We start from the raw sequence: 13,376 nt of genomic DNA, 5'->3' as shown, positions 1-13,376 counted from the left end.
ACGCATACTTAATGAGGCAAGCTATCAGAAATGAGACGAGGGGAGCTGATGTGCAATGAATGTCAACAACGGCAACTGTTCAATAAAACAAGATGCGACCTCAGATAATCACCGGGGTGAGCGGCGCTGCAGGTTGATATCAGCAATCAGCATCAGGAAACAGGAACCAATGAGATTCATCGGCATCGTTCGTCTCGTGGCTGCGGCAGTAAACTTTAACGAGCACAAAGGCCAATCACTCATTTTTCCGGTCTGAAATTATGCTAACTGTTCACTTCAGATAGATTTCTCGTCCGTCGACGGAGCGACACGTCCTCCGCCATCACTGGCGGTACGAGTCAAAGGTCGCCGTTGCTTCCTGAACTCTGCGTATTTGCAGATTAAATGACTTTGGAGATTAATCACAAGTTTCAGCGTTGATTTTATGGCTTCGCTGAACAGCTAAGCTACATATTCACAGCATGCAAAATTGGGGGGAGAGAGGAAAAACAAAAAAAAAGGAAATTAATGCAGGATTCAGAGTCTGATTTGGTAAATTACCACCAGAAAGTATTGCTGCAGGGTACGTTATGATTACACAGCTTATTTACAAAAGCAAGCAGAGAAAAGAGACACAGGGAGGGGGGAGAGGGGAAAAAAATCTGTTCCAGCTGATTTGTTCTTCACTATACATAGCAGAACCTCAGCATGGCAGCCAGGAAAATCCTGAAAGGTAGCAAAGTGAATGTTGTATGTTCCTGTGAGACGGGATCTCCTGCTAAGTTTGAACAAACATTTATTTACAATCCTACAGCTACAAAATCTCTTCCTGGCCGTAATGTTGGCTTTTTTCTATTAACTTCCTGGAGTTCACTTTAGGTGATAAACTGGTAGCTGGACAAACAAAATCCCAATAACTGTATAAAGTGAGAGCAACACGAAAATGAGGAGGGAAACCATAAGATAAGGAGTAAATAAATCCTAATTCACTACATTCTTCTTGCACAGACTGACTTTCATTACATAAGAACTGAAGAGGCTGATGCTGCAAGAGTCGACTGGATTTAGTTAAAAGGAAATTTATGCTAATTTTTCAACATTTTGCAAAAACAAACCTGAAAAGTGTGGCATATGTTGTGTGAACTCCAGTAAGAAAATCCTAGACTAAGTAAAATTGATATTTCTTTTTTTTTACAAAAACACATCTGGAGTGTTTTGATTTTTTCATGCATGTTTGTGAAATCCTTTAATCGCCCTTGGCAACCATTCAGCTGTGCAAAACACCTGGGTGGACTTAGCTCCGCCTTCAAGGCGCAACTCCTCCTCCTTTATGTAAAATTACACTGAAAATAAAGAGAATTGAGCTCCAACTTGAAATAAAATGTGCTAATTGGTCACAAGTCCTTGACTGAAGTTTATCAAACTTACTATATGTTTAACTTGACAACTTGATAAACTTAAATTGCATAAACTTAATTTGATTCCTTGTTACCTATCCACACAACATATTTAAGTTGGATCACCTGATCCAGCTGATCTCAGTATAAATCCAGCTGTTCTGTTGCGGACTCAGAGCTTTGTTAGAGCATGAATAAGAAGCAACAACCTGTGTTCATCCAATATTACTGAGCTTAAGAGTTTTTGCAAAGAAAAAGGAGGTAAAAATGTCAGTTTCAGGATGTGCAAATTAGGAAAACTGTGTATCCTTTTCCTTCCACCTAATAGTTCTGTATACTTTCTGTTGGTGCGTCACATGACGAAAACATACACAAAAAGAGGAAACGGATTAAAGTTTGTGCCTGACAATGAAAGAAAAAAAACAAAAACAAAATAAACGCAGAGTACAAGAACCTGCACTAAAACAGAGACATGCTCTGCTGAAAGAAACACAATGTCAAATGTAATTCAGCCGTTTGAGGCAGCCATTCTTTGAGACATCTAACATGTCCACTGAAATGGAAGACAGGAAAAGGCACAAAGCCAATGCAACCAAGACAGGAATACACAAGCTGGGAAGAAAGAAAAAAAAAAAGCACAACAGAGCAGAGAAGGAGAACTGAGGTTCTCACGCATTCTCACTGAGGTTCCAGATAAAATCAGAAAAAGTATCACGTATTAGCTAATTTACTCCTGGAAAATAATACAGGTGCACCGATTCGATATTAATATCTTTCGGTATTGAAAAAAATTCTAGATCGGTGTAGAAAAAATTATTTATTTTACATTATATTTAGAATTTAACTTTCTGAACCATTTGAAAGAAAGTACATGTTTGACCAAGGTAGTCAACCTTGTCAGTTTCAGTTTGTCTATTATTTATTGTACATTGGCTGTTATTCTTTTAATTAAACTGACTGAACAAATTAAAGTTTTTTTTTGCATGTTTGTAGCTTGTGAAGCTATTGATGTATTTAAGTGTGCTGTACTGGTGCAGAGTTATCAAATTAATTTGTAATTCAGTACATTTACGTCTATTTAAAAAAAAAACACTTAAAGTCAATTCAGCGCTGCTTTTCTGTATCGGATCAGTATTGGCCAAAGCTAAACCTCAGATATCGGTATCGGAAGGAGAAAGAAGTGGATCAGTGCATCTCTAGAAATTAGCTTGGTCCATTTTCATTATATTTGTGGAAACTAAATTGCAGTCAGTTCCTTATGAAAAAGCAATAATAGTTGGAAATACTAAACAACCAGATGCAGTTCCTTATCTAAAAAACAAACAGTTTCATATTCTTTGATTGCTTGATTTTATGACTCATTAAGGAGCAAACAACACAAGTCAAACTTGCTGTCAGCACATTCTCAATCTATCCATTTCTATTAACCCTAACCTCTTCCTGTCAGCCTTCCTTCTCTCCATCATTTGTCTATATCCGATCGTTTTACACTAATTAACCCTCTTCTTCACTTCTCTACCGATTTGCACTCTTGTCCCTTTCATTTCCACCTCTATTATGTTACTTCGTCCCCTCTGCTGTCTCAAACACTCACACTTTAACAAGTCTAGATTGATGAGGGCAACGCTTCCTTCCTTTCCAGTTCACCTTTCTGCCCGTCTCTGTCTTGTCTTTTTCCTCAGTCTTCATTCTGGGGAGGATAAAAAGGCAAAGAACAAAAGTAAAGCTGTCCAAACGGCAGGAAGGCACGGTGCTAAAGGCTGGAATACGTTGAGGGCCTCAGACTCTACCGGATGGAGGCATAATTAGGTGAGCTGGCGTTATGTAAGCTAGCCCGTCAGAGTTTGGGTTCAACATTCCCTGCCTGCCGCCCTAGAGCCGGTTCCTCAGCTGTCTGTCACTGTGGTGCTCATGCCTGGACAGGGTTTGTTTTGTCCACACTATGTAGGTCACTTTAACTCAACCCCGGCAGAGCAGTCCAGAGACTCATTCTTTGTGACAAATCCAGGATTAGAAAGTCTACGAGCTCAATGCTAGCAGCAAAATGTCAATAACTTGAGATCAGTTTGTGTTTGGCACAGAATCTTCCAAGGAAAACTAGCCTGTTTAGAGTTACACTACGCAATTAAAAAACTTTTATTCTACCTTTTTTGGAGTCATTTAAAGGTGTTATGAGATGTTCTCTTTTACGATTATATGCAACAAAGAGAACAGTATTCCAATAGTTATGGCGAGTTGTTTCAGTCAGGAAATGGCAAAGCAGCCCTAGACATTTTAAAGATTCACATAATGTCAGTTTTCTGAAGTGCTGTATTCGCTTTACATCGAAGGACACACAACTTTCAAAGAATGCCCCTTTTGTCTCATGGGATGTAGTCCAAAGCCTTGACGTTTTGTCATTAACTGTAGGTGTTAATTTGTAGTTCATTGGAGCACAATTTGTTGCTTTTTGAGCTCTTTCATCCTACTTCATGTTGTCAGACTGGTTCTGATTAAGTGACTGATTGATTCCACAGCTCTGCCAGCAATTAAACTGTGTGGCTTGAAAAAAACCAAAGACCATTTCTATGCGATTAAAACCAACTTAATTCACAAAGGGTGGGAATTTTATTTTCGCTCAGTAGCAGATTATTTTAGATGCATATTTTTGTCTCAAATGAATCCTCATTTGAAAATATTTGGCATTTATTCAAGTTAACTTTACATTTGTTTTTTTTTCTATTTGTTTTTTATCGCCCCGCAAGGGGTCTTTTTTTTGTGGGCTCTAGTGTCCCTTTTTCAAAGTAGGCTGACAGGAAAGGGGGAAGGAGAGGGGGGAAGACATGCGGTAAACGTCGTCGGGTCTGGGAGTTGAACCCGCGACAGCCGCGTCGAGGCCACGTTGCCTCTGAATGTGGGTCGCGCTAACCCAGGGTGGGCAATCCTGGTCCTCGAGGGCCAGTGTCCTGCAACTCTTAGATGTTTCCCTGGTCCAACACACCTGAATCCAACAGCTGAATCACCTCCTCAGTGCAGTCAGGTTATCCAGAGTCCTGCTGATGACCTCATTATTTGACTCAGGTGTGTTGAAGTAGAGACGCATCTAAAAGTTGCAGGAGACCGGACCTCGAGTTGCCCACCCCTGCGCTCACCCCTCCGCCACCACGGCACGCCCCTTTACATTTGTTTTAATATCTGAATTATTAGGTAGATAACAAAACTAGAAGGAATTTTTGTGGGTGCAAAAACCTTTTCCAGTACTGTATACGATTTGTTAAATGCTTCAGTGGCTTAAATGAAGTCATCAAGTTGTCTTTGTAGAGTAATTATACATTCCTACAAGACAAATGAACTGGTTTCTGTCATTTTTAGCCAGACCGGGCTGAGAATTACAGATGCCCAGGATCAGCGAAGTGTTTAAATGAAGTCAGTGGAAGCAAAGAGACCATTCATTTCTGAATCAATACCTTTTAATAGTCTTATAAAGCAGTTTTGCTAAACTGAATTTGGGATTTTTATTAGCTATAAACCATAATCATTATGGCTTCCAATAGAACCAATCTGTGTCTAATGCATCTGCATAAAATAGAAGCTCTACTTTTTAAATTGACTTATTGAAAAATTAGTTTGATGATATTCTATTGTATAAATGCAGTTCTCCAGACTCAGTTGATTGAGCATGTTCTGTAACACAGGAACCACAAGGCTATTCAAATTAGATTTGAGATTTGTTTACCCTGAAAATATCTCAGTCTCATTAATGTAGCATTGCGTATTTTCTCCTCTTATCTACCAACCGCCCTTTGGACGAAGTGCGAACGGATGAAAACTCAGATTTTTCAGTTCAAGAAAAAAGATGACCGTGATTTTTAAAAACTGTTTCCGCACGTTCGGGTATGCAGAGATGTAAAGATTTAACACCGATCATTTTAAAATGCTATTATCAGGACATTTTTTCGCCACAGCTCTATACACGTCACGTTTTGGATAGAGTGGAAAATCGAATTAATTAAATAGAGAGACTCAGAGGATTTTCAGACTGTTCTCTTCTGCAGTTTCTTGTTTCACAGGACATCTATTCGACCTAACGGGGCTTACATGCGAAGAGAGCAGGTCTAATTGCAAATGAGGAAAAGGAAAAGGAGATGAGATAAAAATCGTAAAACATGGAGGTAAATGAAATCAGAAAGTAGTACAAATGAAGCTGATAGAGGAAAGGAATGAAAGAAAAAGGATAAAAAGACAAGGCTAATAGCAAGCTAATTACTTAACTACACATTTAAATGCACAACCGCAGCCACATGAGCCAAAACGTGCACACATGCTCATAAATCTCAATAACCATGGCAACGGCACACCTCAAAAACCTCGTAATCAACTTTGAAAATAGAAAGCAAACTAATGCATCAGTATGTATGACCCCGCCACACACACACGCACACACATACACGCACACACACACACACACACACACACACCAACAATTCTTCAGACATTTGTGAAAACAAAATGAATGTGCTGCAGAACATTATTTATCTTTTATAAATACTAGAAGACAAAGTTCTGCTTTATTATTTCCACATTATCCATGTTTATTGCTCTGAATTCTACTTTTCTAAAAAGTGTGTTATTATGGAGTAAATGAAAACAATACAACAAACAGCCAAGAGGTCCAAATTTACTTTAGTTATTCAAGTTGAACAAATGCAATAAAATGTTGCGGTTCAGCGGAACACGGATGATTTTACAGGATATTTAATATTTTAATATTCTAATATTTTAAAAGAAAATCTCCCTTTAAAAATGCTTTGGAGCTGAACTCAACAAAATACGTCTCATAAAGAAACTAGCAAAAAGTAAACTCTTGTTTGCAATCTGTCCTTGAAGTACATGACTGTCTGTGTTTTGGGGTTAGCTCTAATGTTCCGGTAACATCCGCCATTTACATTGTTCACCTAAAAAAAGAGCAATGTTTTTTTATTTTTTTGCCCAAAAGCATATCTAATTTGGCACACAAAGCAAAAAGATCTTGAATAAATTTCCACCTGGTTTCTAGAGAGCTTGTCAAATATTTAAAAGTTAGCAAACATGACTGGCTAGCTACCTGATGAGACTCTTCAGCGGCCATCGCATGTATTCTTGCACCTTCGGCCAACCATGTGCTGACAAAAACTACAGAAAGGTTTGGTTTTTTTTCCTTGATTCAGAAAATTGCTAAACCTGAATTTTCATTCAGCTTAGAGTTTAATATTACCTTCTTTTTTTTCTTTTGGAGGAGTTTGGTGTTTCACAGGGATTTTTCAACATGGCTGACATCTTTTTTCTGTCATTGTGGAGAGGACATTCTATGTCTTTCCTTGTTGTTGTTAACATACTTGTCCGCTTCTGGTAAGCAACCTGGCAACTTTTATAGAGCTCATGTTTCCCTACTAAACTCTTATCAAAGCAGTTAGGTTGTACCGAGATATGACTGTATGAACCATAATAAAACCTTATTTTATTTTGACTGTTCACCATTAGCATAATTATAATAAATCGCTCCAAAAATGTAGGTTTTCTATTTTATTGACATTTCATAAGCACTCGTTCAGTTTTGAAAGAATAAAAAAGAAAAAGTGGGTGAAATGGACTCTTTAAGTCCGTTTAAAGAGACAGGACTCTGATTATTCAGCTAATAAATACCCAAACTGTAGTTTTCCACCAGCATCATAGCATCAGAACTTGCTGCTTTTAATTGAAAAAAACAAAAAAAACAAAACAATATTACTCAGCTCTGTAGATAGCCCCTCTACAAAACAAGCCAGCCCCGTGCTGCCCATTGGTGTTGCTGCTTACCGACACGACTCTAAAGAGGAGACGGACGTGGAGGGAATAACCTTTGAGCGCCATAAAGGGAAACGCTCAAATTGTTTGTCGCTCAGAGACCAAAGGAAACAGCTTGGCTAAAAGGATGAAAGCAGCAGAAAAGATGCTTTCGGCATTAAGAACAACAAATCCTTCCCTCCTGTTTATTTGCCTTTGAAAGTGGGAGGAAATGAGTGAAAACAAAAACATGGAACGGGGCCCAAGAGTCATTGAAGAGAGTACAAAGTGATCCAAACGATGTGGTGTCTGTTTTGGTGTGTTTGAGTCCTGCTTCACACAAAATGGACCAACTTCAGCCGTCCACATCGGCCTTGTCCAATTAAGGATTAGAGGTTTTAGTTTGTCTACAACATAAAGACAGAAATGTAGAAAACTACCTGGTTATTCTGAGCAGTACGGTACTTTACACAAGTATTCAAACATTTTCATATCAAAATCTCAAAATGAAATGGAAAGAAAATGATGCATGGTTTTCAAAAATATGTTTAAAATAATCTTAAGAGTGTGCTATGCATTCATTCAGTGCCTCTTTACTCTAACGCCTCTAAATTCAGCACAACAACTAGTGAATTTCTCAGCTCTGCAAATTTATGTCTGAGTATCTTTGCAAAACAACTCAAGCTTTGACTGGGCCATTCTAGAACAAAACAAGCTTCCTTTTTTTTATCTGATTTATTACATTAATTGACAGAATAATCGATTGCTAAATAATCGATTACTAAAATAATAGATTACAGTAATAATTCGATTATTAAAATCAATTACTGTCCTTAATAAAACACATTAAGGTTTGTCGTTGGATCAAACATTTAGATTTTGGAGTCCCGTTCCGCCCACGGTGTGAAACACAGAACACAAACCAGAACTCTTACCTTACACAACTGCAAGTTGACCCATTTTGTGAAAGTCTTCTTCTGAACGTCTTCTCTTTCATCTGGACGGACAAACAAAAACAAAGACCATCAGATCAGTGAAAGCACACAGAAATACTACCATAATCCTAATGTTCTTGAGACTGTCAAAACTTCTCCACGGACGCAGAGCAACACGGTGCCCAGCGTGATGAGAGACTCTTCTAATCCTGCTCAAAGCTAATTGCATCCTCATCACATCAATCAGCGGCCCACTCCCAGGCCGTCGCTGGCTTGCTGGCTGACTGGGTGAGGGCATCGCAGGCTGGGATGAGGAAGCGGTCAGATCACGCAGCATCCTGACGTCTGCGCTCGCAGCTGCTGCTAAGGCTTCGCCATCACCTGCTTCTGCAGTGACGGTGTCTGATCAAAGCTCTAACGGAGCTGCCAAAAAGTGTTTACCTCCCGACAGGAAGCCTTCTTTTGTTGGAAGATCAAACAGAACCGGGTGAAACACAAAGAAGCAGGTTTTAAGTAAAGTGGCTCGAGCCAAACTTGTTCCAATTGATAAATCTTAAAATTGTGATCAACCGCTCTCTCTTCTCTCTGTTTTTAATTGCACCGAGCTGTGGTAGCGGCTAACGTGAACGGCTAGCAATTTCCGAGAAAAGAAGAAACTTCCCTTCCTCCCGGAGAGATGCTGGTGTAATCCTTACAGCTGGTTTTCAGAGCCGCCTTTAGTATAGGCAAGACTGAAACAATAGAGAAAAGGACCAGATCAGTCTGGATTTTGCTCATTACTCTAAGCCCTTTTATCTTGGTCTAGCTTGACAACTTAGGAGTTTTTCCAAAACGATTTAACTTTAACTTCAGGTTAGAATTTCATCTGACAGGTCAACAAAAGTAGCTTATAGCTGGGGTGATAGGAAAAGGATTTTGCCGATAAAAATCTGAAAAAAGCGTTGCGTGTTTATTGAACCCCTACCCTAAAGAAAACATCCATCAGGTCACCCCATTAACAAATACAGCTCACCTGTGTGCCACTTAATCTCCATATGAATACATCTAACAAGAAAACCTTTTGTCATCGATACAAAATATAGTTTCCATGGAATTAAGCCTTTTTTTTTTGTAAGGTGAAACTTTGGAAAAATAACTAATATAAATGAAACCAATGTTTTAAGATGTTCTAATACAAAAAAATCAGAGCACATGAATTGTTTTTATGCGGTATATTTTATTGTTCTGTGACATAAAATCCCCACAAAGTCAGGTTTGGTGGGATGTGTAAAACAATTCGGCCCGTCACGATACATTTTTCTAGATGATAAATTGTTCCAGTAATTATAGTGATAATTAATAATATTGTTGTCTTGAGACTATTTCCAATGTCATTATATTAATCATAATAATGATCAATTATTTATTGGTAAATGACCAATAGACTTTTTGTAGAGTACACTTGAAATATTTTAAATATCCAGAACGACAACCAAAAGCAATAAAAATGTTGAAAATTCATACATGAAATGGATTATGTAGTCTGTCCTCCAAAACATATCAGGATGGAAATTATGAAGCTCAGTTTAAGTTGTTATGCAAATAGCTGATTTATTGTTCGCAGCAGAGCAGTACCAAGCTGCTTGGCTACATTCACCAACCGGTGTTTTTTTAAAATTATTATTATTTGAAAACACAGCTCATTTTGTTAAGATGTAAATTATTTTCCTTATTTTTATTCATTGGAAATGTCCGCTGTCCCAAACAGACCTGGGAGAAGAAGTGTTTAAAGCGAATGGGTAAAATAAAAATAAAAAGAACTCTCATTGTCAACTTTTTATTTTTTATTTGTTTGTATTTTTGTTCTTGTTGGAGAAATGTGATCAACGATTAACGGGGTGAAATCAAAGTTGTCCTTTAATGGAAATGACAACAACTCCTCTGCCATTTAACAGGTCCAGGGCTCGCGTCTCATTATGAGGGAGAATAGATTACACCCTCATCTGGAAACACAACATCAGGTTCATATTACAGCGGCTCAGTTAACCGGAAGTCTTTGAGCATGTTTGCGATTGGGAGCGCCGACTCTGGCCCCGCGCCGGCTAATGAAGCTGATAATGAAACTTCTCCTTTAATTAACAGGTCACGCGTCGAGAGGAAGTGCGGAGTGCGAGACGCCGCCACGCACACGCAGGATACGGTGACACACACACACACACACAATTCTGATTCAGACATATTTCCACGTGGTCAGAAAAAAATGCAGCAAAAGAAATATCCTAAACGAGAAATAAAACTATGTGTGAAAAATAGCTAATTTATGGAAGATACTGGATGAGACAGTAAAGAAAAGTTTGTGGGGGTTTTTAAGAAGAACCTCAATTTCTCAAAAGCATTCCCTCCTGACCCCAAACTACAAAGCAACAGATTTCACTTCATTTATACAATTTCAGTTTCTCCACATTTTCTCTCAAATCAATAAAGGTGAACTTTTCACCCCGGTCTAACTCAGAATACGTGACGATGTTCCACAAGCGGAACTGTGCGGTCCAGAGAGACGAGAACCTACAACACAAAATCAGCAGGATTTATTTCAAGCGGAGCAAAAGTCTAATTTGATATATTATAAAAGAATAACATTGGTTTTTTTTAGAGTAAAGTTTTTAATATATTGTTAGTTAAACTTCAACCCTCAGTTTCAGGTGTTCTGCGCGATTCTTCTTCTTCTTCCCCGTTAACTCAGAAGCACAGCATCATGCTGCCAACTCCAAGTTTTGTTGTAAAATGGGGGGAATTATGTGTTCAGGGTAGGAATGGGTAATTATACAGTTTATTGTTATTGTAGAAATGAAAATATATAATACAAATTCAGGTGTAACAGAACAATAAACCTAAAAAGCTGACGGTATTGTTGGGATTGCTATTTTTACGGTTTGAAACATAAGTCTCTCCTTTTCCAACGCTGGTTTAATAAGAGCCTCAATTAAAAAAGTATATTTGAAAATATTACTTGTTACTGCAGTTAAACCGCAACACTTTATGTAACCGGTGAAGTAAAGCAGTCTCTTCAATGATGGAAATTTCACCAGGATTTGTGTTGAAACTATCATTTTTTTAATGATTATTATTTCTTGTTATCATAATAAATGCAATGAATTATTGTTGTAAAATGTTAAGGCTATTTACTTATAAGTCCATATCTCTAATTCAGGGTGATGTGTACAGTAGTGTGGGTTTTTCCCCACTCTTAGTTTTTTTGCACGTAGGAGGCGCAATAAAAAATTTGGATCGGATCATTTTTGACTCACTGGCTTTCACCTCTAGATGACAGACTGCAATCCAACCTAAATAAAACTTCACAAAAAGTGGAAATTTGGAAAACTGTCTCCCTCAAATTTATTAAGGAGTGCCAGAAATATCTAAGTGAATAAAACATTACAGAAGGTTTTATTGTTAATTGGTCGGACTACAATAGATAATCCCGTACAGTTGGGAGACCAGGAAGCTCACTGGGAGCTCAGGTTGTAAAGCCACAGAACATGGTGGCTCTGTGTGTGAATTAGCATTGCATGTGTTGCCAGAAAAGCCGAGGCGTTGAGAATTAGTGGGGACAGCCAGAAGCAACCAGACAGACACCAGAGGTGAGGGAGAGACACAAGATCAATAGTCCATTTAAACTGTTTTGTTACTGAAACTCAGAGCAGCTGTAAGCACAACAAAAGTTTCTGCAAAGACATTCAAGCTGAGTAATAAAAGAAAAACTTTTCAAGGTTCCTTGTCTTTATTATAAGCAACGCTTATGGTCTTGTGATGTATAAAAGAACAATTCAGAAACAAAATAAGCATTGTTTAACCTCACTTTTCTCTAATAACCAGTTGAAATTGAAGAAATCTGAGGCAGAATAAAAACATGTCTATTTCTGCACAAAGCTTCTCTATTCTAAGAAACAAGCAGGGGAGGGGTCAACTCTCTGCCGACTGAACAGAAATGAATCAGAAAACTTGATCTAATGCAAGTCATACTGGGCAACTGGCAGTATGACTCATAGGAAAAGTTGCCACAGGTAGGCCTGTCACAATAATCAATAAATCAATTAATCACATGATAAATTAAAGCAAACTCAATCATTTTTACTTGCATAATTTATAGTTTTTCTCTTTTTCTACCAAATTCTGCACGATAAAAGTCTTCAGTCTGGTGTTTTGATTATTTGTCGTTTCTGTTTTGTTTGTTTATTTTGGATATTTAAAATGTCTTCCGGTTCCAGTGTTAAATGTTCATCAGAACTTAAAGTTTATTGATCTGTAAGAACGTCTTCTTGCATTATTATTATTATTGATTACCGTTTATGGCGACAACTTTTGGCGCAATTTGTCATCCAGCAAAATGTATTATTGGGACAGGCCTACGCCACAGGAAACAAATGTCAGAGATTTATTTTCTATCAGTGGCTTGACCTCAACAACATTAGCTAACTCGTACCTAAAAGTGCTAGAAACACAATATTGTCTCAAGGGAACATTTCCAACATTTTCAGTATGTCAGATGCTTTAAACTATTTCACACTTTGTCAACTTACTTTGCTTAAAGTTAAAATAGATTAAAGATTGTAACCATCCCATTTGCTCCTTTCTGATTAATGCTGCCCTTGCCAATCTGTCTGCTCATTTGGATTATGTCTGAATTGGGATTAATGAGAGTACAGGCCGCACATTTCAGATTTTTGTTTCTAAAAAAACTATCATTTCCTTCAACTTCTCACTTTGTGTTTGTTCGGACTGCGGTTGTGACGAGACAAAGATGTAAAATAAATGAAGCAGGTATAAATACTTTTGAAAGAAGCGATATCTGTAAACACATAAAGGTGTAACTGATAGCAGAAACTCACTGCAACACACTGTTTTTAGGCCATTGTCAGTAAATTAGTGGCGTTTGTTTGGCTGGCATCAAACGGATTCCTGTGCATGCAGATGAAGTCTCAGATAACAGAATGTAAAATATAAACACACTTCCAACTAAAGCCTCTCATTCGTGTAAAAGCCCAGGATCGGCCCTTTGTGATGTACGAACGCGCTCGCATATTTCTCAGAAATTAACCGACGCAGAAGACGCCGCCTTGGCTTCCATGTTCCCAGATAAACAAGTGCTTCAAAAGCTTTCAAACAGCGTCTTTATCCAAACAAGCTGAAATTACGGCGTGTTAAATATTTGTTTTCTGACAGATTCCTGATTCGTTTGCATGGAGAACGCAGAGGTGGGGAGGGGACAGATGTTATCTAGGACAACTTTAAAAAACCCCAACAT

At 38.1% G+C, this 13,376-nt stretch overlaps 1 protein-coding gene across 10 annotated transcripts in view; it reads right to left on the bottom strand.

Moving 5' to 3' along the window:
- The window catches only part of dmd (dystrophin), a 222,473-nt gene that overhangs the window by 143,255 nt on the left and 65,842 nt on the right, over window positions 1–13,376 (bottom strand). For 9 of the 10 annotated variants that reach the window (XM_028010153.1, XM_028010151.1, XM_028010152.1 and 6 more), the window contains exon 2: window positions 8,093–8,154. In XM_028010153.1, the coding sequence (XP_027865954.1) occupies window positions 8,093–8,154 (62 nt within the window). Of the gene's footprint in view, window positions 1–8,092; window positions 8,155–11,696; window positions 11,707–13,376 lie in introns of those variants that run through there. The other variant, XM_028010157.1, reaches the window with a different exon arrangement.

Source organism: Xiphophorus couchianus, chromosome 24 (genome assembly GCF_001444195.1).
Source record: "Xiphophorus couchianus chromosome 24, X_couchianus-1.0, whole genome shotgun sequence".
Classification (NCBI taxonomy): Eukaryota; Metazoa; Chordata; class Actinopteri; order Cyprinodontiformes; family Poeciliidae; genus Xiphophorus; species Xiphophorus couchianus.
Note: the sequence above shows the minus strand (reverse complement) of the source record. Positions and strands in the feature narration are given on the sequence as shown.